The sequence below is a fragment of the Sinocyclocheilus grahami genome, unplaced genomic scaffold, assembly GCF_001515645.1.
Source record: "Sinocyclocheilus grahami isolate Dianchi unplaced genomic scaffold, SAMN03320097.WGS_v1.1 scaffold450.1, whole genome shotgun sequence".
Lineage (NCBI taxonomy): Eukaryota > Metazoa > Chordata > Actinopteri > Cypriniformes > Cyprinidae > Sinocyclocheilus > Sinocyclocheilus grahami.
This window is the reverse complement of record NW_015505629.1, coordinates 404,825-428,343: the sequence shown is the minus strand read 5'-3', so window position 1 is coordinate 428,343 and position 23,519 is coordinate 404,825. Positions and strand designations below refer to the sequence as shown.

The window sequence follows — 23,519 nt, the reverse complement described above, 5'->3', positions numbered from 1 at the left end:
ATTCGGTGGGTGTGTTGGTGTGGATATGAGTGTGGTTTATACATTTTTTTAATATAACACTGCACAAAAAATGCATCAAAATTAATGTAATTTTTAATCATACTTCGCATTAAGTATAAGCAAAATATTTTTTTCATAAAAACAACCGTGTTATGTAAACAAACTGTCATTTAAAGGGTTAAAAATCTTGAAAATTAATACATTTTTGGTAGTTATAAGGACTTAAAAAAAAAAACGATGCCAGTGAAAGCGGAACAATTCTTAAAGGTCCCATATTTTACACCTTTCTGGAGTTTTATTTTAGGTTTTGATGACCTTAAGAGTATATATTTGCAGTATAAGTACCAAAAACCATCTCAATATATTTTTTACAGCTCCTCTCTCAGGAGCTCTGCTGAGAACAGGTCGATTTTGGCCAGACTAATTCATATTCATGAGCCTCTCTTCTGATTGGCGAGATTGTCTTTACTATACACGTTAGATGTGATCACCTCATAGTAACAATCCTGTCAGATCGTCCATCCTTTGAGTGAGAGTGTAACGTCACAGGTCGGCCGATCTGGTTTCGTGGTTAAAGTTAACCTTTTTGACATGTTTCCGTGTTGTTGTTGCTCAGCAATGGCATGGACGTGATGTTGTCTGGGGGTTTAGCAAAAGGAGAGTGGGACGGTGGGCGGTGCACGGGGTGGTGACAGAAGGCGGTGACTGTGTAGTTCTGATGTCAACTTTTTACGGTAGTCACAACGGTTCATGAAAAATCACAGCTACTTTATGCAGGCTGTGTGCATTTTACTGTGGACTGATTGTTTTGAAACTAATATGGTAGCTACATAGCACCTAGACCTCAGTTATCATGAAAAAAGCCAGGAATTTTCAGTTTTGACAATATGGGACCTTTAATACATATGAATGGGCTTTGCAAAAACAGTCCGTTATGCTTGATATTGCAAACTGGTGTTTCTTAGAAATACAAAAAGGTGTGCAGATCTGAAAAGCCCAAACTGGGTTCAGGTATATGGGGAAAAATCTCCGCACACTGAAATGACAGCTCTGAAAACGTAACGGAAACTCATATCTGTCTTCTTGTTGCTGTTTTTAATGGCTTGATAAAAGTAAAGCTCAAGAGTTGGAGGAAAACCCTTTTTGTGGAGAAATGGATGTGAACATCCTTCAACTCGTTCTAGACATGTCAAAGAATAAATTATCTGTCTTAAATGTTTTTATAAAAACTATAGCTTATAATAACCTTAAATATGTAACAGCAGATAGCGAAATAAAGAAAACACTTGTATTAGTACACGGTGCTTTCTATTAACACCAGAGTTACTGCAAAGGTGGCACAGAGGCGCTTCTGTCTTTGACTGACTGATTAATGCTGCTCAGAGACAGATAAACAGACAGACACTAAAACCATGACTGTTTTCTTGAAAAACATAATTTAGTCTTGTGTTTGCAGCATTTTTTATTTTTTTTTTTCAAGTGACATGTGGCCAAGTATGGTTACCCATACTTGGAATTAGTGCTCTGCATTTAACCCATCCAAAGTGCACACACACAGCAGTGAACACACACACACACCGTGAACACACACCCGGAGCAGTGGGCAGCCATTTATGCTGCGGCGCCCGGGGAGCAGTTGGGGGTTCGGTGCCTTGCTCAAGGGCACCTCAGTCGTGGTATTGAAGGTGGGAGAGAGTGCTGTACATTCACTCCCCTCACCTACAATCCCTGCCGGTACGAGACTCGAACCCGCAACCTTTGGGTTACGAGTCCAACTCTCTCACCATTAGGCCACGACTTCCCCTATTTTGAGCCTTAACTCAATTAATTATTAATAATTAATAACTTTTTTATATATTTATTCATTCTTATTTCACAAGACTTGCGATCACATTATATAACTAGTGCTGGTTTGGTAATTCGTTTTGCTTTCATACCTCAGCTTACATGTTGTTGACGTGCATCTTATTCTTATTGCCATGTAATTTTAATCACAGTTTTTCACTGTATGTTGTTACTGTAAGAAGTCATCAAGATGTAAACACAGAGTTGCTCCAAAAATCAGTCAGTTTGTGGAAAAAATACACTTCTGAGTCTGATGTCTGTCTGTTACTGATTACAGATTAGGAAGAAAACTTAGGTTACACATTTTAGGTCATTTATTCTGACACATTTTTAGATTACTTTTTATCTAACTTGTTTTAAACGTATCATTAAATGTAACACATTGATATTAAAAAAAACAAAGAAAGAAAGAAAGAAAATATATGCAATTATTTTTATGTCAGCATCACAAAATGAATTAAACATTACATTACAGCAAAGTTTCCCAAACTGGGTTTAATGTCAGAACTGCGGTGGGTTTGTGAGGTGATACAATAATTAAATATAATAATTAAATGATAATAATAATAATAATTGAAATACTAAATGTCAGTGTGGCCTAACCAACATCAGAGAACTGTAAACATGCGAACTGTTAAATTATTGGAATATGAACTTCCTCAGAGATATTTCAAGCAAATATTTTATTTTAAGGGGTTTTTGGTGACAAAAACGTTTGGGAATCCCTGCATTACATGAACACACATGAATAAACATGAAATCAGCAATGAGATCAAAGTGTTGGGGTCTGAAATGAGTCAGCAGGTGACTGCATGAGATGATTTCACATCAGCAGCAGTGAGCATGTTTCATACGCTCTTTTCCTCAAATTCAGAAGCATGGTTTGCTCATTTATTTAAACAACCTGTGAATATAGTAAATGCAATATGACACAGTAATATTTTAGAAAGGAACATTTAAAAGAGAAAAAATAATTAGGGAGAATCAGTAGGCTACATTATCATTTACTGCTGTTGTGTGAATAGCATGTAATCATGTAATCCATAAAACAGTAACTGTAATCTGAGTACTAGCCTTTTAAAATGTAATGTACTCCAGTTATTCCCTCAGCGACCAGCACGGATCAGCTCTAGGCATGACGAAGCGGATATCGTCCTCTTTTGGAAGACCAAACAAAGTAGTTTCGCGTTCACAACGAAAAACACAGCGTCTTCACAACATGGTGGCAGCGGCAACAATACTACAGCGAGAATAAAAGTTACGCCTTCTTTCTTTGCGTGAACATTTGGGCGCGTTATGCAAATCTTCCCACATCCTGACGTAGACATGTGGGGGCGTGTTAGAACGAGCCGTTTTAGGTAGGCGTGGCTGACTCTAAACTTTTATAAAGAATATCTCTTTGGATTTGAGACTTTAGTCTTTGCAACTTTACAGATCTTCTTTATGCACCAAGAGCTTGTAACACTCCAAAGAGAAAGGAAAAAATTTTAATTGCATCATATGACCCCTTTCATTTCTGGAATCTGGTTCTGTAAATGATATGCAATGGGTTTCTCGCAGCACCGCGAGGCTCCGATTGAGCGCGGGGGAGGGGCTCGCTGACGGCCTCTGTGCGTCTGACGTCAGCACGCAATCCCCGAACCAGAGGCTGAGGCTGTAAACAATAAAACCCAGCCCGTCCATCATCCATGCGCTAAACATGCGTCTGTCGGTGCTGCTGTGCCTCTTCTGCGCCCTCAGGTCCGCTCGAGGTGAGTGTGCGTGCGTGTGTGGAAGCGAGCGAGCGTTTGGACGCGGTTCGGTTCGGCTCTTGTTCAGGGATGCTGCGCGCCTCGGCTAACGCTAGCATGGCCGTTATTCCCGCAAATCCGCCGATTTCCCGTCGATGTTCGCGGCGGATTCGGTCCCGAAGGGTTCTTTGAGCTGAAACGAGTCAAATGAGCCCAGGGATGCGAGGATCCGCGGCCGGTAGAGGAGAGCTGACACGATGAACACACATCCAGCGTAAGATGGACGAGGCTTCATCCCATAAACACTCCTGCTTCATCCCGAGAACTGCTGTTTACTGTGTGTTTACTGCATCGCTCGGTGTCCTCCGCAGCTCTGTGCAAAAATACATGCACAAGATATTCTCTTCAAATAAGGTTTCATTTCAGCAATATGATTGCTTCATTCATTTAAAGTTGATATTATTAATATTGTTATATATGATGGACACACCAGTGTGATTGATGCATTGTTGTAGTTTTCATTTTAGAATTTTCATTTTAAAGTTGTGGTAATTTTTTGTCCATTGTTATTAGATTTTTAAATCATTTTTATTTGAGGATTAGTCTACGCTATTTTATTTCTTCTACTTAAACTTAATGAAAATGTGAACATTTGCTTTGGCAAATAAGTTTTTTCCCCCCAGTATATTATATAAGTAACAAGCTTTTAAGATTCAAGATTTTTATTTGTATAGAGAATATATAACCAGTAGTGAAATGTACATCAGGTCCGCTCCATAAACTGTGCAATTATTTCTAAAGTATACAAGAAAAAATAAACAGATAATAAGATGGTAACAAAGAAAGAAGCCTGAAGTACAGGACAGTATACAGTAGACTTAAACACAATAAATCTCCATCCAAAGGCCAGAGAAACTCCAAATACGCCTCGCAGAAGAAACCTAGAAAACGCTGCAGCTGAATAAACAGAAGATTCAACTGCTTTCATTGATTCAACGTGACTAATAAACACACGACTACGGCAATATACGGTTTATCTGAGTTCTTATTATTATAATTTACACTAAAATAAAGTATATTTATAATGCAATGCCTTTATCACTGCTTAAATAATATGAAATGTTGTGTGCCTTATTCTGTGTAAGAAACCACATCTCACAGAAGGATTTATTTCAAACACTCGACTGACGTTATGAAGTGAGTTTGGAGTAAAAACATGTTATTAAATGTGGTATTTCCACATGCTTTCAGATGGAGCAGCATTTACTTCACAGCATTTACTTTGAGCAGCATTTACTTCACAGAGCCGTAGTTCACTGAGAAGCTATGCAAACAGCTGTCATTATCGCCAACGATTTCTTCGATTTCATAAGCGCGCAATAAAATCTTCTGCGATTTTTATTTTTATTTTTTTGCGTAACTTGTCAGTGAACTACGGCTCTGTGTAGTAAATGCTGCTCCATCTGAAAGCACGTGATTATGATTTCCTGCTGTTTACAGAACCGGCTTTACTAACAAAATGCGCATGACAATCGCATTCGAGTAATCGTGCAGCGCTACATATACAGATGAACCGGAATGTACAAGGAGGATGTGCATTTTATGCTTTTAAAATAAGATGTTTTTTGCAATTATAACCCATCATCAGCCATAGCTTTTAAACCTGTAATATTCTGTCTTATACATGTGTTATTACAAGAACTGCATGAATAAATCCGGCTCAATGGAAGGCAGCTTTGCTTTTTAATGTTGAACTGACGGCTCACACTTTTCATAAGAATTCCCTTCATGCTGGTACTAGATTAAATTAATAATGTGTTTCTTTCATGTTCCACTGTGCTGTATTAGTTATTATCCTGTATATATGTGATGGGCTTCATGAAAGATCTGAAGACGTTTCATACACACGTTTGTCCTCAGTTTATGCTGATGTGCTAGTATTTTCTTTCACCTTGCTATAACTGCAGATATCTGGTGTGTTATGTGTGAAATGAGCTTGTTGTACTGAAGAATGAGTCATGTGATCACCGTGGGCCAATTGCAGGCATGCTCATTGTCACATGTGGTTTGACAGGTTACTATGGCAACCCCCTGAGCAAGTACATCCAGCACTATGAGGGTCTGTCGTACGACACAGAGCTGCTGCACAGCCGGCACCAGAGAGCCAAGAGAGCGCTGTCACTGCAGGAGCGTGAGCTGCAGCTGGAGTTCCATGCACACGGCAGGTGAGTCACGAGCGGAGCGTCTTCAGTGGGTCATGTCCCTTCTGATGATGGTCTGAGCTTCAGCGGGGGATCGGTGTACTGTTGCTCAAACACCTTGGACCCATCTTGGCATCACAGAAATTATTTGCACGTGATGTGAACGGCTCATAGTTATTGTTTCATACGTGCAGTAATGCAGACACAGCTTGAACGCAGCTAAATAATAATAAACTTTATTTTTCATAGAGCCTTTAAAAGCTGCATCTCAAAGCGCTTTACAAAAGTAAAGTACATATACGTTGAAAGGCTAAATTAAAACCGCATCAGAACAATTTAAGTAGAATGTAATAAAAAAAAAAAAAACAATTACAAAATAATCACATAAAAGCTCAAGAGAAGATTTATAAATGCTAAAAGAGTCCGCTTGTCTGATCTCGTCATGATAATTATCTGATTGTTAATCCACATTGCCGTTCAAAGGCTTGGGATCAGTAAGATTTTTAATGTGTTTTTAAAAAAGTCTCTTCTGCTCACCAAGCCTGCCTTTATTTGATCAGAAATACAGTAAAAACAGTACAATTGTGAAATATTTTTATAATTTCAAATAGCTGTTTTCTGTGTGAATATCTGTTAAAAGTGTAATTTATTCCTGTGATGCGCAGCTGTATTTTCAGCATCATTACTCCAGTCTTCAGTGTCACATGATCTTCAGAAATCATTCTAATATGCTGATTTGCTGCTCAACAAACGTTTCTGATTATTATCAATGCTGAAAACAGTTGTGCTGAACAATATTTTTGTGGAAACTGATACATTTTATTTTTCAGGATTTACAGATGAATAGAAAGTTCAGAAGAACAGCATTTATTTGAAACCTAAACATTAGAAACTGACACTTTTTATCAATTGAACACAGCCTGTTAAATAAAAGTATTCATTTCTTTCAAAAAAAGAAAACAAATACTGACCCCAAACTTTTGGACTGTAGTGTATATTGTTAGAAAAGATCCCTATTTCAAATAAATGCTCTTCTTTTTTTAACTTTTTATTCATCAAAGAATCCTGAAAAAATATCCCAGTTTCCACAAAAATATTCAGCAGCACAACAGTTTCCAGCACTAATAATAAATCAGCATATTATAATGATTTCTGAAGATCATGTGACACTGAAGACACTGCTGAAAATGATGCAATGCTGTAATGATGCTGAAAATACAGCTTTGATCACAGAAATAAATTACATTTTGAACTATATTGAAATAGATAACCATTATTTTAAATGGTAATGATATTTCACAATATTACGGTTTCTACTGTATTCCTGATCAAATAAATGCAGGCTTAAGCAGAAGAGACTTCGCATATTATAATGATTTCTGAAGATCATGTGACACTGAAGACACTGCTGAAAATGATGCAATGCTGTAATGATGCTGAAAATACAGCTTTGATCACAGAAATAAATTACATTTTGAACTATATTGAAATAGATAACCATTATTTTAAATGGTAATGATTATATACGGTATAAATATAAATATTACGGTTTCTACTGTATTCCTGATCAAATAAATGCAGGCTTAAGCAGAAGAGACTTATTTAAAACACATTACAAATCTCACTGATCCCAAGCTTTTGAACAGCAGTGTATATGATGAGAAATGGCTTTTGTTTAGAATTTATCCAGCAGCATTGAGAGATCTGATGGCCGTACACTAGATCTACATTATTTCTGTTGAACTCTGGGTTTTTCAGTCTCAACACTCTCTGAAACACAGGTACAAAAGCTGTCACCGGGGCGGCAGCTTTACTAAAGTACTAATGTGTATATTTATGGACTGATCAGTATCCTTTAGGGACCAGTGCAGACCGTTCAGAACTAAATGAGGTACAGTGATGATGAACCTAATGAAAAAGTGCTGCCCCAGTGACAGCTTTGAGCCTGTGTTTCTGAGAGAGAATAGAAGTCAGTGGATTTGTCCCTCTGTGGGTCGTATCAGTGATTTGTCAGGGTCTGAGTGACAGTAGAGCTGAGGTCATGTGACCGTCTCTCGTCCTGTGATGTGTGTGTGTTCATCTCTTTTTGCTGCTTGTTTCCATCTCAGACATTTCAGCCTCCGAATGAAGCGAGACAGCAGGCTGTTTTCAGACGGCTTTAAGCTGGAGATGTCTGGAGAGCAGCTGGATTACGACACCTCGCACATCTACACCGGAGAACTGTACGGTGAGCATTATACTTAATGAATCCCAGTGTGTTTACACACCCTTCAAGGAAAGAAATCAATACTTATATCCATCGAGGATGCATTAAACTGATCAAAAGTGACAGTAAAGACATTTATAATGTTACAGCAAATTTCTATTTCAAATAAGTGCTTTTGAACTTTATTCATCTGTGAATCCTGAAAAAAAATGTATCACAGTTTCCACAAAAATATTGTGCAGCACAACTGTTTTCAACATTGATAATAATCAGAAATGTTTCTCGAGCAGCAAATCAGCATATTATACTGATTTCTGAAGATCATGTGACACTGAAGACTGGAGTAATGATGCTGAAAATACAGCTTTGATCACAGAAATAAATTACAAAGAAAACAGCTGTGTGATGTAATAATATTTCACAGATTTTACTGTATTTTTGATCAAATAAAAGCAGCCTCGGTGAGCAAAAGAAACTCTCTCAGAAACATGAACCAGTCTTGCGGAGCTGAATGAATCTGGTTGGTTTGGCTGTGCTGACCGGAGATCCGGCTCTTCTCGTGAGTTAGTGAGGTTTGATTCGTCTCTCCTCAGGTGAACAGGGCTCTCTGACGCACGGCTCGGTCGTGGACGGGAAGTTCGAGGGCTTCATTCAGACCCATCGAGGGACGTATTACGTGGAGCCGGTCGAGAGATACCTGCAGGACAAGAACGTCCCGTTCCACTCCGTCATCTACCACGAGGACGACATCCGTGAGTGAGCCGTCTGGCTGCGGAGCACTAAACTACACTGAACATCGTTAAAGACGATGTTAGCATGCATTCATTTTAATCATAGGAGAATCACGTAGAGCTCTTTTGCTCAGTTTTCATCTTCATCAGGATGTGACATTTCTCACATTCTAGTGCTTCTCTGCCTCATCAGTGTCTCATTATTACTCATGAGACTGCGTGTCTTTATCCAATGAGAAAACACGTGTCTGAATTATTGACGTCATCATCACTAAGATCATGTGCAGTATGTGAGAGATGCATTCATAGATCACACCTTTCATCTGGAGAGCCTTCAGCGCCTCATGAGCAAACAGCTACAAAACAACCATTTCAACTGCTTTAGTCTTCATTCCAGCCTCCTAGTGCTCCTCTGAAAATGTTTTTGCCAAACTGAGAGCAAAAGTTGCCTAAACTAGTGATGCTACTAACTCAAGCAGTGTGCGATTCACTTCAGCAGATTCATTGTTTCAGATAGTTTATGAAGAAAGCAAGATCTGCACCCACCTGTATCAGTCTGTTTTTATTTTAATTTTTTTTTTTTTTAGTATATCAAAATATTTAAAAAGGTTTGCTGCATGGTTGAAATGCACTACGTGTATAAATAAAATTATTTTAGTCGCATTTTACTATTTCATTCAGAATAGGCCTAATGCCGGCACGAAATGTTTACAAACATTATGATAAATACCGTAAACATAGCTAGGCTATTTTAGTTCCCCTCACTCCACAACAAATCCTTTCAATTAACAGTATTTAGAAAAGAACAAGAATTAAAAATGTAAGAAGCTATAGCTATAGAAACGACAAGCCAAAACGAATTAATTTAGGCTTAAACGAAACTGAAACCAACGTTGGGTCTCTCATTCCACACAAAATCAAATGTTTTCGTATTCGCGATGTATTTGAATGGCAAAATATTATGTACTTCACACTTCTAAATTCCATGTAAAACAAAATGTTTTGCATAACATCATTCACGGCGGTACGGTGATAACACTTAATGGCACAGATTTTACTACCTACGTATTTAAACTGAGCAGTGTGTTTTTTCCATATGTTTGACTGACTATTTTATTATGATAAAGAACATGCTGCATTGTCAAGGTAGCAATGCTTAACTGTGTGCGCGAATGCGGCGCCGGCGGAATCAATCACTTGAGTTTTTTCCCTCTAACAGTGGAAGAAACTACTCCTTTTAGTCATAAAGATAATCGGAATTGTAAAAGGTTTGCCTTTATTTGTGTACATTCACAATAAAAACAAATCTTTGTGCTTTTGTAAAATAAGCCTGACGAAAAATAGGAAGCCGCTTTCTGTCGTCTGTTTCCTTTCGCGCAGCACAAAAATGAACAAAACTCTGCGTACTAGGCTACTTGTTGCACAGTTTTCTTTCGTTTTCTGAATTTATTAAGTAAAAATATGTTTCTCGTATCGAGTTTTTTCCCTCTAACAGTGGAAGAAACTACTCCTTTTAGTCATAAAGATAATCGGAATTGTAAAAGGTTTGCCTTTATTTGTGTACATTCACAATAAAAACAAATCTTTGTGCTTTTGTAAAATAAGCCTGACGAAAAATAGGAAGCCGCTTTCTGTCGTCTGTTTCCTTTCGCGCAGCACAAAAATGAACCAAAACTCTGCGTACTAGGCTACTTGTTGCACAGTTTTCTTTCGTTTTCTGAATTTATTATTTAAGTAAAAATATGTTTCTCGTATCGGCCTATTTATCGTTATATACAGTGGGTACGGAAAGTATTCAGACCCCCTTAAATTTTTTTGTAACCATGGCCAGATCTGTGCCTTGCCACAATTCTGGCTCTTCAGGCAGTTCCTTTGAATTCATGATTCTCATTTGCTCTGACATGCACTGTGAGCTTAAGGTCTTTTATAGACAGGTGTGTGGCTTTCCTAATCAAGTCCAATCAGTATAATCAAACACAGCTGGACTCAAATGAAGGTGTAGAACCATCTCAAGGATGATCAGAAGAAATGGACAGCACCTGAGTTAAATATATGAGTGTCACAGCAAAGGGTCTGAATACTTAGGACCATGTGATATTTCAGTTTTTCTTTTTTAATAAATCTGCAAAAATGTCAACAATTCTGTGTTTTTCTGTCAATATGGGGTGCTGTGTGTACATTAATGAGGAAAAAAAATTAACTTAAATGATTTTAGCAAATGGCTGCAATATAACAAAGAGTGAAAAATTTAAGGGGGTCTTAATACTTTCCGTACCCACTGTATATAGGCCTATAGCCTAGCTTTATGATGTTTTTCTCCGCTGGCAGAAGCGCTGCAGGTGCGTGATGTGATATGAAGACCATGTGAATCCTCATGTTCTGTTGTTTGCTGCTTTTTGCGCATGTAAAATTAATCCCGGGAAACAAATGTTTGTATTTTTTAACGGGTCACAGACACGTATCCTTTCTAAAATAATTTTGTCGGTTTGGAGGTTAATAATCGGTTAATGAGCGTCGGTTGTCGGTTAGGAAATATATCCGAAATGAACATCCCTAGTGCTGATGGATTGGTTGATTGCCCCTGTTCATAATCATAAGCTGAGTTGTTGGTAACACTTTACAATAAGTTTCCTTTTGTCAACATCAGTTAACAGGAACTAGCAATGAAAAGTATTTAAAGCATTTATTAATCTTAGTTAATGTTATATTCAACAATTACTAATACGCAATTAAAATAAAAAAAGTTATATCTGTTAACATTATTAAATAAATCTCAGCTGTATTTTGATTAACTGATGTTCATAAATACTGTAACAATTGCACATTGATAATGCTAGTTCATATTTTAACTAATGAGCTCGTCTCTCTAGAGCACTTGATTCTGATTGGTCATCCAGCGGTCACATGTTCCTGTTTAACTGCTCTGATCCTGCTCACTGGTGCTCGTGTTCAGAGTGACGTGAGAGCTGCTGCTTTGACTGGGTTTCGTGATTGTAACATGCTGACGGTCTGTCCCTCTCTGTCATGTGATCCAGAGTATCCGCACAGATACGGGCCGGAAGGCGGCTGTGCAGATTCGTCTGTGTTTGAGCGAATGAAGAAGTATCAGGCGTCGGCGCTGGAGGAACCGGCCAAGGTCAGACATCTGAGTCTGCTTGACTCCTTATTCCGAGAAACTGCAGCTGCACAAGCATCTGTCTTTCCCTTCAGGAGGATCACGTGTTGCTGAGGAAGAAGAGGATGACGCAGGTGGAGAAGAACACCTGCCAGCTCTTCATCCAAACCGATCACCTCTTCTACAAGTACTACAAGACCAGAGAGGCCGTGATCGCTCAGGTGCGTCCTGACCTGCGGAGACAGCTAGATCAGTGAGTGATGATGATGATGATGATGCTCTGTGTTCCTGCGCAGATCTCCAGTCACGTCAAGGCCATTGATGCCATCTACCAGGGCACAGACTTCATGGGCATCCGCAACATCAGCTTCATGGTCAAGAGAATACGGGTGATTTCATGTCATATAAGTGCATGTGCAGAGAAAGACAGAACCTGAGGACTCTAATCGCTTCTAGATGGTTCACATCATTCATTATAATGTTGTTTAGTAATAATTTGAGTTAGTTTTTGTTCTATTATCATTTTAATTTTCAAGTTTTAGTCATATTGCTGTCTTTTTTTCTATTGTTTCAGTTTTAAGTTTTTTCGTTGAAATCATTGTTGAATCATATATTTGACTTTTTTTTGTCATAATTTCAGATTTTGTCAGAATTATGACTTTTAATGTCATGATTATTTACCAAAGCATGACTTTTTTCCCCTTACGTGATATACAATGCTTCCATATCGACTTAAAGTAAACAAAATGAGAAATGTTGTCTTAGCAACTAGCTGAAATTGTGTTTTTATAGTTTATTTCTAGTTAACATTTAATAAAAAATGTGCATGTGCAGAGAAAGACAGAACCTGAGGACTCTAATCGCTTCTAGATGGTTCACATCATTCATTATAATGTTGTTTAGTAATAATTTGAGTTAGTTTTTGTTCTATTATCATTTTAATTTTCAAGTTTTAGTCATATTGCTGTCTTTTTTTCTATTGTTTCAGTTTTAAGTTTTTTCGTTGAAATCATTGTTGAATCATATATTTGACTTTTTTTTGTCATAATTTCAGATTTTGTCAGAATTATGACTTTTAATGTCATGATTATTTACCAAAGCATGACTTTTTCCCCTTACGTGATATACAATGCTTCCATATCGACTTAAAGTAAACAAAATGAGAAATGTTGTCTTAGCAACTAGCTGAAATTGTGTTTTTATAGTTTATTTCTAGTTAACATTTAATAAAAAAATTTTTTTAATATAATTTCAGTTTTAGTAAATAATAACCCTGTTATACACACAAGTTGGTTTGTAACTAATATTTAGTTATTAATAAATTTTTTGTAACTAATATTATTTGTATTTTGAATTAGATCCGATTTTTTTTCTTTTAATATTTTCCGTTATCATTTTAGTTAGTTTAGTCATTTAATTGTCTTTATTTTTAGTTTTAGTTTTTTAGTTTATTTCAGTTTTAATTTTTGTTATTTTAGTACGTTACCCATTTCCACCACATGAGAAAAAAGATCATATTTAAGAAAAATATATTTGATATAATATAATATAAATATATTTAACAGACAAAATTATGACATAAAAAGTTGGAAATGTTTCCATAAAGCATTTTGAGTGATTATTTAATGATGATTATTTATCAAAGCATGATTTTTTTTTCTTATGTTGCAAAAATGGGCTTCCATATTGACTTGAAAATGTGAAATGTTGAAATATAAAACTAGCTGAAATAACATTTTTGAAGATATTATATATACAGTGTATTTGTATATATATTATTTTAAATTAAGTAATGTTTTTTTGGTGGTTTTAGTTGTTAATAAGCCAGCTTTAGGCACAGCAGCTGGATTCTAACAGCGCTGCTGGTCTCGTCTCAGATAAACACCACCAGTGACGAGCGCGATCGCTCCAACCCTTTCCGCTTCGCTAACATCGGCGTGGAGAAGTTTCTGGAGCTGAACTCGGAGCAGAATCATGACGATTACTGCCTGGCGTACGTCTTCACCGACCGAGACTTTGACGACGGTGTGCTGGGTCTGGCCTGGGTCGGCGCTCCAGCCGGTAATTAAGATTTCCCTTCAGATGAAGCGCTTTCTCCATCAGGCTGGTTCTGATGCTGCCGTGTGTTTCTCAGGGAGCTCTGGTGGAATCTGTGAGAAGAATAAGCTGTATTCTGACGGGAAGAAGAAGTCTCTGAACACTGGGATCATCACGGTGCAGAACTACGCCTCGCACGTGCCTCCTAAAGTCTCACACATCACCTTCGCTCACGAGGTCGGACACAACTTCGGTTCCCCGGTGAGTGCTGATGAAGATCCAGCAGACATCCCTGATGAAGGTCCAGAGGGAGCAGAGCTGAAATCACTACATTTCGTGTGTCTTATTTGAGAGTGTCTGTCACTGCACTGGCACTCTGACATGAGGAGATGTTTCTGTCTGAAAACAGATACACTAATGACTTCAACCAGATTTATTTATTCCTTGATTCATTCAGGGTTTCTGCTGGACTGGTCTTAAAAATGTCTTAAGTTTTAGTTTGTCCTTCCACAAATTAAGGCCTTAAAAAAATCTTAAATCTGAGCAGAAAGTCTTAAATTAATCAATTTAATTAGCTGTTAAAATGTATCTCTTCCTCAGAATTTTTGTCTTGTTTTCCAGTACAAATGTCTAAACATCTTTAAATCAAGATACATTTGCAAGAGATGCAAAAGAACGCATGATGTCTAGATTTCTGAAAAACTGAGCAAAATGGAGTGAGTTTATGATTAAAACAAGAACAGATATCTGCCAATGGGGAATGAAGACTTGTTTCCCTTTGAATTAAGTAGATTTTTCTGATTCCATATATTTGTTCTTGTTTTTTTCATAAACTCACTTCATTATGATCTGATTCACAGAAAACAAGACTTGCATCATTTTGCTTCTCAAGTAAATGTCCAGTATGTTGATTTAAGGGTCTTCAGACATTTGTACTGGAAAACGAGACTGAAACTCTGAGGAAGAGCAGCAGTTGTTTCGCAGAAGATACAGTAAAAGTTATGTCATATTCTAGTGATTGTGAGCAGAGATATTTAAGACTAGACTGGTTAAAAAAAGTAATGGAGATTTATTGAAAACTGTATTTTTAAACTCTGAAGTGTATATAATGCAACTCATTAAAAGAACATGCTGCGTTCCATTCAATTTATTCCTTACATTTTCTTTTTGAAAAGTTCTTAAAGTCTTAAATTGACCTCCATAAAACCAGCAAAAACCCTGATGTAAATGTAAATAAATAAAAGATTATTATTCATCTCAGTGTCTCAAGAGCTGTGAGACTTTAAAGATGCTGATGGTGATGATGATGATGATGGTCCACAGCATGACTCCGGGTCAGAGTGCACTCCGGGTGAGTCCAAGAGCCAGGATAAGAAGGAGCGAGGGAACTACATCATGTACGCGCGAGCCACTTCTGGAGACAAGCTGAATAACAACAAGTTCTCCGTCTGCAGCGTTAAGAACATCAGCCAGGTGTTGGAGAAGAAGCGCGGCAGCTGTTTCGTAGGTGAGTCTCAGAGCGACGGGATGGCACGAGTCCTGATCGTCTTCCACTGGAGTACTGATGTGTGTGTGTGTGTGTGTGGCGGGACAGAGTCCGGCCAGCCGATTTGCGGGAACGGTCTGGTGGAGCCAGGTGAGGAGTGTGATTGCGGCTACAGCGATCAGTGTAAAGACGAGTGCTGCTACGACGCCAATCAGCCAGACAACAAGAAATGCAAACTCAAGCCCAACAAAGTCTGCAGGTACAAAGCTCATGTTTCTCCATTGTGATTTCTATTGGATTGATATTTAGTTTCAGGTGTTGATCTGATGCTCATGAATGATGTGATCCGTGTGGTGTGCAGTCCGAGTCAGGGTCCCTGCTGCACGGGGGAGTGCTCCTACAAGAGCCGTAATGAGAAGTGTCGTGAGGAGTCGGAGTGTGCTCATCGGGGCATGTGTAACGGTGCCTCGGCCCAGTGCCCCACATCAGAGCCCAAAGCCAACTTCACCGCCTGCCACGGGGACACGCAGGTCTGCCTGAACGGGGTGAGTGATCTTCACGTTAGGGCTGTCAGAATGGCTGAAAAACTAAATTCGAATTTTGTACTTAAATATTATCAAAATTCGAATTATATTCAAACGTTAAATGTATAATTTCAGTTATGGTGAAGAAAAGCTTTTGGCTTCTCTCTTGAGGCCACAAGAGCAAAATATTACTAATGCACGTTTATTCAAAGCAGAAGATAACATGACTATCTGTGAAAAAAGTGCATAATGTTTAAAATAATGTTTATAAACCAATTATAATTACGTTGCTTAAACAACTATAAACAAAACAGCATCATGTAAAGCCAATCACAGAGTACATTTTTCATTTAAAAACATGAGATGCCGTGGGATGGGAAAAAAACCCGCCATAAAGTCTCGAGATATGTTTTTTTCAAAGTTGAACTTGCATTAATTTCACATGGCTTTCTAAACATGCGGCTCCTTTGTGCGAGACGCGAGTGCAACGCTGATAGATATCCCTCTGGAAAATGCGTGAAAAATGTGTTCTGTGTGAACGGCTGGTTTCAGTTTTGATGTAAACAAGATCTTCTCCGCATTGATGTTCTCTTTTCCCGCAATATTTGTAATGAACAACGCAGCAGCGCCGCATCTAGTGGCTTCAACTGTGTAGGCTAACAAAAACATTATAATGCAACGACACTTACATCGTCATCGCATCTCGTGTGCCACTGATAAGGCTGTCTGACGCACACCTACAATTCCTACGATTTTTATTTTAAATTCGAAAAAAAAATTTCACAGCCCTACTTCACGTGTGTGTGTGTCAGTGACCGAGCAGCCGTCTCACTCCTGCTCTCTCTGTTTCAGGGCTGCTCTGGCTCCATCTGTGAGAAGTATGGGCTGGAGGTCTGCACCTGTGCCAGCGTGGATGGCAAAGACGAGACCGAGCTCTGCCACGTGTGCTGCATGGAGAAGAGTCAGTACAGAACCCCTGCTGCAGCCGCTTCACACAGTGACACGCACAGATTCTGATATTTCACGAAAATTTATATGCACAGCAACACTTCAAGCAGGGTTTCTGCAGGTCTTAAAAAGTCCACAAATGAAGGCCCTAAAAGTTTTTAAATCAGAACAGAAAGTCTTAAAATCATAAAGTCATGGCAATACAGTGGGTACGGAAAGTATTCAGACCCCCTTAAATTTTTCACTCTTTGTTATATTGCAGCCATTTGCTAAAATCATTTAAGTAAATTTTTTTTCCTCATTAATGTTATCCTGGACGAAAACTTTCTCCAGAGTGCTCAGGACCTCAGACTGGGCCGAAGGTTTACCTTCCAACAAGACAATGACCCTAAGCACACAGCTAAAATAATGAAGGAGTGGCTTCACAACAACTCTGTGACTGTTCTTGAATGGGCCAGCCAGAGCCCTGACTTAAACCCAATTGAGCATCTCTGGAGAGACCTAAAAATGGCTGTCCACCAACGTTTACTATCCAACCTGACAGAACTGGAGAGGCTCTGCAAGGAGGAATGGCAGAGGATCCCTAAATCCAGGTGTGAAAAACTTGTTGCCTCTTTCCCAAAAAGACTCATGGCTGTATTAGTTCAAAAGGGTGCTTCTACTAAATACTGAGCAAAGGGTCTGAATACTTAGGACCATGTGATATTTCAGTTTTTCTTTTTTAATAAATCTGCAAAAATGTCAACAATTCTGTGTTTTTCTGTCAATATGGGGTGCTGTGTGTACATTGAGGGAAAAAAATGAACTTAAATGATTTTAGCAAATGGCTGCAATATAACAAAGAGTGAAAAATTTAAGGGGGTCTGAATACTTTCCGTACCCACTGTAAATGTTGCATGTCCTGCAAAAAATGTACATCTTTCTCAGTATTTTTATCTTGTTTTCCAGTACAAATGGCTAAACATCCTTAAATCAAGATTTACTTGAGATACAAAAATACAAAATGAACATGAAGTCTTGTTTTCTGAGCAAAATGAAGTGAGTTTGTGATTAAAACAAGAACAAATAACAAAAAGTGGGGAATGAAAACTTGTTTCTCTTTAAATTAAGTAGATTTTTCAGAGCCCATTGTTTATCATATGCATCTAGACATTTGCAATGGAAACCAAGACTAAAATACTGAGGAAGAACATCACATTTTGCAGTGTGATCAGAAGTACAGTAAAAGTTATTTTAATGTAGAGAGAGCAAAACACTGATCACGAATTAGAAGCATAAAACGAGGATTTGTAGAGAAAAATGTGGGAGGAGACTGGTTTTCCTTTGCTAAAGTAAAGCGTTGCTTCCTTCTCTCCTGTAAACAAACGTCGGTTCTCACGAGACTAGCATATTCTCACCAGACCTTACGCTACATCCTAGTTCACCCCCCGGAGCCATGTGAGGCACTTTGTATGATGGATGGATGCGCTTTTTGGACTTCTTTTGGACTGTTGAACAGAAACATCCACCCACTGCTATTATAAAGCTTGGAAGAGCCGAGACAATTTTTAATATAACTCTGACTGGATTTGTCTGAAAGAAGAAAGTCATGCACACCTAGAATGGCTTGAGGGTGAGGAAATCATGGGGTAAATTTAATTTTTGGGTGAACTAACACTTTAATGAATGAAAAAAACAATTGTGATTTGGTTGGAAGTTGTATTTTCAAACATTGAAGTGGTGCTAAAACAACTAATTAAGAAAACATAATGACATATCGTTCCCTTTAATTTATTCCTTTTAAATTTCTTTTCTTAAACTCTTAAATTTAACAAAACTTGCCAAATTCCTGTTCAAAACAGCTAATAATTCTAGATAGCATATTACTGTAATTGCTTTCATTAATTTTTTTCTCACGGTAGCTTAATTTCCATCAACAAGTCAAGATTCAGAACACTTTAACACAACACAATTTAATTATCAATTATGATGACTAATAATAATATAGGATTATAATAATCAGAACCAAATGTACACGTCAGATTAATAGAGATCATGCTGCCAAATTCAAATTCCTGTATTATCCGTAAATATGAAAGCACTGATTTTTAATCAAGTTAATTTTTGTTTGGATGTATTCTGCATACACAATATGCACTGTAACTAGCCTTTTTTCTGTGCAGTAGCTAAATGAAACACAAGATGGCGCCAGTTGCATTTGTATGAAACAAGATTGTTTTATCAGTGACTATATCTGATTACTAAAGGCAGCGACTGACCAATCAGAACCACATATAGAGAGCTGTGTAATAAACACCTCTTAGCTAATTAAATTACCATGCTTAAATTAAAGATGGTTATTACTCCCCTGCTCAACACACTTCATTATTTAGAAAATGCTCTCACATGAAATGCAAATCTACTTTGCATATTCACTTGTCTTTAAATCATGATTTATATGTGGATTTATTTAAATATTCATTTAGATTTCATATTTTTAATATCAGTTGGTGTTTAAAAATAACTAAAACATCATTAAAAACAATAGCGAAGTTTATCTTTCAATGGATTTCGCTATGATAATTCAGGTTTTATCAATTATCAGAAGCTGATAGCGTCACATGTCTGATCCCAGCAGCAGCACGTCTGGAAACATGTAATTATGTGATAAACACTACCGTGTTGTGTCCAGTGTTTTTTTTATTTTTTTATTCTTTACATTGTGTGTAATTTGGTCACTTTTGACATTTCACTCAGCCTCTGAAGAGATGCGTAAATAGTCTCTCTCTCACTCTCTCTCTCGTCTGTGTGTTCTGCAGTGAACCCCAGCACCTGCAGCAGTACGGGCTCGGAACGTCTTGCTCGCTTCTTCAATAAGAAGGTCACCACTCTTCAGGCCGGCTCGCCCTGCAATGACTTCAAGGGCTACTGCGATGTCTTCATGAAGTGTCGTCTGGTGGACGCCGATGGTCCTCTGGCGCGCCTGAAGAAGGCCATCTTCAACCCGGAGCTGTACGAGAACATTGCCGAATGGATCGTGGTAAGTGTCCCATCTCAGATCGTCAGGGAATGTGTGTGCTGAATCTGTGTGCTCGTCTCTGCTCGTGTGCTGAATCTGTGTGCTCGTCTCTGCTCATGTGCTGAATCTGTGTTTGTCTCTCTGCTCGTGTGCTGAATCTGTGTGTGTTTGTCTCTCTGCTCCTGTGCTGAATCTGTGTGTGTTTGTCTCTCTGCTCGTGTGCTGAATCTGTGTGTGTTTGTCTCTCTGCTCGTGTGCTGAATCTGTGTTTGTCTCTGCGCGTGTGCTGAATCTGTGTTTGTCTCTGCGCGTGTGCTGAATCTGTGTGTGTTTGTTTCTCTGCGCGTGTGCTGAATCTGTGTGTTTCTCTGCGCGTGTGCTGAATGTGTTTTTCTCTGCACGTGTGCTGAATCTGTGTTTCTTCTGCGTGTGTGCTGAATCTGTAGTCGTCTCTGCGCGTGTGCTGAATCTGCGTTTTTCTCTGCGCGTGTGCTGAATCTGTAGTCGTCTCTGCGCGTGTGCTGGATCTGTGTGTGTTTGTCTCTGCGCGGGTGCTGAATCTGTGTTTTTCTGCGAGTGCTGTATCTCTATTCGTCTCTGCGCATGTGCTGAATCTGTATTTGTCTCTCCGCGTGTGCTGAATCTGTAGTCGTCTCTGCGCGTGTGCTGGATCTGTGTGTGTTTGTCTCTGCGCGGGTGCTGAATCTGTGTTTTTCTGCGAGTGCTGTATCTCTATTCGTCTCTGCGCATGTGCTGAATCTGTATTTGTCTCTCCGCGTGTGCTGAATCTGTAGTCGTCTCTGCGCGTGTGCTGGATCTGTGTGTGTTTGTCTCTGCGCGGGTGCTGAATCTGTGTTTTTCTGCGAGTGCTGTATCTCTATTCGTCTCTGCGCATGTGCTGAATCTGTATTTGTCTCTCCGCGTGTGCTGAATCTGTAGTCGTCTCTGCGCGTGTGCTGGATCTGTGTGTGTTTGTCTCTGCGCGGGTGCTGAATCTGTGTTTTTCTGCGAGTGCTGTATCTCTATTCGTCTCTGCGCATGTGCTGAATCTGTATTTGTCTCTCCGCGTGTGCTGAATCTGTAGTCGTCTCTGCGCGTGTGCTGGATCTGTGTGTGTTTGTCTCTGCGCGGGTGCTGAATCTGTGTTTTTCTGCGAGTGCTGTATCTCTATTCGTCTCTGCGCATGTGCTGAATCTGTATTTGTCTCTCCGCGTGTGCTGAATCTGTAGTCGTCTCTGCGCGTGTGCTGGATCTGTGTGTGTTTGTCTCTGCGCGGGTGCTGAATCTGTGTTTTTCTGCGAGTGCTGTATCTCTATTCGTCTCTGCGCATGTGCTGAATCTGTATTTGTCTCTCCGCGTGTGCTGAATCTGTAGTCGTCTCTGCGCGTGTGCTGGATCTGTGTGTGTTTGTCTCTGCGCGGGTGCTGAATCTGTGTTTTTCTGCGAGTGCTGTATCTCTATTCGTCTCTGCGCATGTGCTGAATCTGTATTTGTCTCTCCGCGTGTGCTGAATCTGTAGTCGTCTCTGCGCGTGTGCTGGATCTGTGTGTGTTTGTCTCTGCGCGGGTGCTGAATCTGTGTTTTTCTGCGAGTGCTGTATCTCTATTCGTCTCTGCGCATGTGCTGAATCTGTATTTGTCTCTCCGCGTGTGCTGAATCTGTAGTCGTCTCTGCGCGTGTGCTGGATCTGTGTGTGTTTGTCTCTGCGCGGGTGCTGAATCTGTGTTTTTCTGCGAGTGCTGTATCTCTATTCGTCTCTGCGCATGTGCTGAATCTGTATTTGTCTCTCCGCGTGTGCTGAATCTGTAGTCGTCTCTGCGCGTGTGCTGGATCTGTGTGTGTTTGTCTCTGCGCGGGTGCTGAATCTGTGTTTTTCTGCGAGTGCTGTATCTCTATTCGTCTCTGCGCATGTGCTGAATCTGTATTTGTCTCTCCGCGTGTGCTGAATCTGTAGTCGTCTCTGCGCGTGTGCTGGATCTGTGTGTGTTTGTCTCTGCGCGGGTGCTGAATCTGTGTTTTTCTGCGAGTGCTGTATCTCTATTCGTCTCTGCGCATGTGCTGAATCTGTATTTGTCTCTCCGCGTGTGCTGAATCTGTAGTCGTCTCTGCGCGTGTGCTGGATCTGTGTGTGTTTGTCTCTGCGCGGGTGCTGAATCTGTGTTTTTCTGCGAGTGCTGTATCTCTATTCGTCTCTGCGCATGTGCTGAATCTGTATTTGTCTCTCCGCGTGTGCTGAATCTGTAGTCGTCTCTGCGCGTGTGCTGGATCTGTGTGTGTTTGTCTCTGCGCGGGTGCTGAATCTGTGTTTTTCTGCGAGTGCTGTATCTCTATTCGTCTCTGCGCATGTGCTGAATCTGTATTTGTCTCTCCGCGTGTGCTGAATCTGTAGTCGTCTCTGCGCGTGTGCTGGATCTGTGTGTGTTTGTCTCTGCGCGGGTGCTGAATCTGTGTTTTTCTGCGAGTGCTGTATCTCTATTCGTCTCTGCGCATGTGCTGAATCTGTATTTGTCTCTCCGCGTGTGCTGAATCTGTAGTCGTCTCTGCGCGTGTGCTGGATCTGTGTGTGTTTGTCTCTGCGCGGGTGCTGAATCTGTGTTTTTCTGCGAGTGCTGTATCTCTATTCGTCTCTGCGCATGTGCTGAATCTGTATTTGTCTCTCCGCGTGTGCTGAATCTGTAGTCGTCTCTGCGCGTGTGCTGGATCTGTGTGTGTTTGTCTCTGCGCGGGTGCTGAATCTGTGTTTTTCTGCGAGTGCTGTATCTCTATTCGTCTCTGCGCATGTGCTGAATCTGTATTTGTCTCTCCGCGTGTGCTGAATCTGTAGTCGTCTCTGCGCGTGTGCTGGATCTGTGTGTGTTTGTCTCTGCGCGGGTGCTGAATCTGTGTTTTTCTGCGAGTGCTGTATCTCTATTCGTCTCTGCGCATGTGCTGAATCTGTATTTGTCTCTCCGCGTGTGCTGAATCTGTAGTCGTCTCTGCGCGTGTGCTGGATCTGTGTGTGTTTGTCTCTGCGCGGGTGCTGAATCTGTGTTTTTCTGCGAGTGCTGTATCTCTATTCGTCTCTGCGCATGTGCTGAATCTGTATTTGTCTCTCCGCGTGTGCTGAATCTGTAGTCGTCTCTGCGCGTGTGCTGGATCTGTGTGTGTTTGTCTCTGCGCGGGTGCTGAATCTGTGTTTTTCTGCGAGTGCTGTATCTCTATTCGTCTCTGCGCATGTGCTGAATCTGTATTTGTCTCTCCGCGTGTGCTGAATCTGTAGTCGTCTCTGCGCGTGTGCTGGATCTGTGTGTGTTTGTCTCTGCGCGGGTGCTGAATCTGTGTTTTTCTGCGAGTGCTGTATCTCTATTCGTCTCTGCGCATGTGCTGAATCTGTATTTGTCTCTCCGCGTGTGCTGAATCTGTAGTCGTCTCTGCGCGTGTGCTGGATCTGTGTGTGTTTGTCTCTGCGCGGGTGCTGAATCTGTGTTTTTCTGCGAGTGCTGAATCTCTATTCGTCTCTGCGCATGTGCTGAATTTGTGTTTCTCTGCGTGTGTGCTGAATCTGTATTTGTCTCTGCGCGTGTGCTGAATCTGTGTTTGTTTCTCTGCGCGTGTGCTGAATCTGTGTTTGTCTCTGCGTGTGTGCTGAATCTGTTTTTCTCTGCGCGTGTGCTGAATTTGTATTTCTCTGTGCGTGTGCTGAATCTGTGTGTGTTTGT

General features: G+C 40.0%; 1 protein-coding gene across 1 annotated transcript in view; it reads left to right on the top strand.

The window, feature by feature from the left end:
* The first annotated feature begins 3,451 nt into the window (after nucleotides 1-3,451).
* LOC107552424 (disintegrin and metalloproteinase domain-containing protein 10-like) overlaps nucleotides 3,452-23,519 on the top strand; it is a 28,269-nt gene continuing 8,201 nt past the window's right edge. Inside the window, exons 1-14 of the mRNA XM_016234299.1 lie at nucleotides 3,452-3,596; nucleotides 5,650-5,800; nucleotides 7,885-8,003; nucleotides 8,576-8,734; nucleotides 11,749-11,849; nucleotides 11,924-12,049; nucleotides 12,125-12,217; nucleotides 13,706-13,889; nucleotides 13,963-14,126; nucleotides 15,189-15,372; nucleotides 15,460-15,610; nucleotides 15,713-15,896; nucleotides 16,728-16,836; nucleotides 19,622-19,842. Of these exons, the coding sequence (XP_016089785.1) occupies nucleotides 3,545-3,596; nucleotides 5,650-5,800; nucleotides 7,885-8,003; nucleotides 8,576-8,734; nucleotides 11,749-11,849; nucleotides 11,924-12,049; nucleotides 12,125-12,217; nucleotides 13,706-13,889; nucleotides 13,963-14,126; nucleotides 15,189-15,372; nucleotides 15,460-15,610; nucleotides 15,713-15,896; nucleotides 16,728-16,836; nucleotides 19,622-19,842 (1,998 nt within the window). The 5' untranslated portion in view covers nucleotides 3,452-3,544. The remainder of the gene's footprint in view (nucleotides 3,597-5,649; nucleotides 5,801-7,884; nucleotides 8,004-8,575; nucleotides 8,735-11,748; nucleotides 11,850-11,923; nucleotides 12,050-12,124; nucleotides 12,218-13,705; nucleotides 13,890-13,962; nucleotides 14,127-15,188; nucleotides 15,373-15,459; nucleotides 15,611-15,712; nucleotides 15,897-16,727; nucleotides 16,837-19,621; nucleotides 19,843-23,519) is intronic.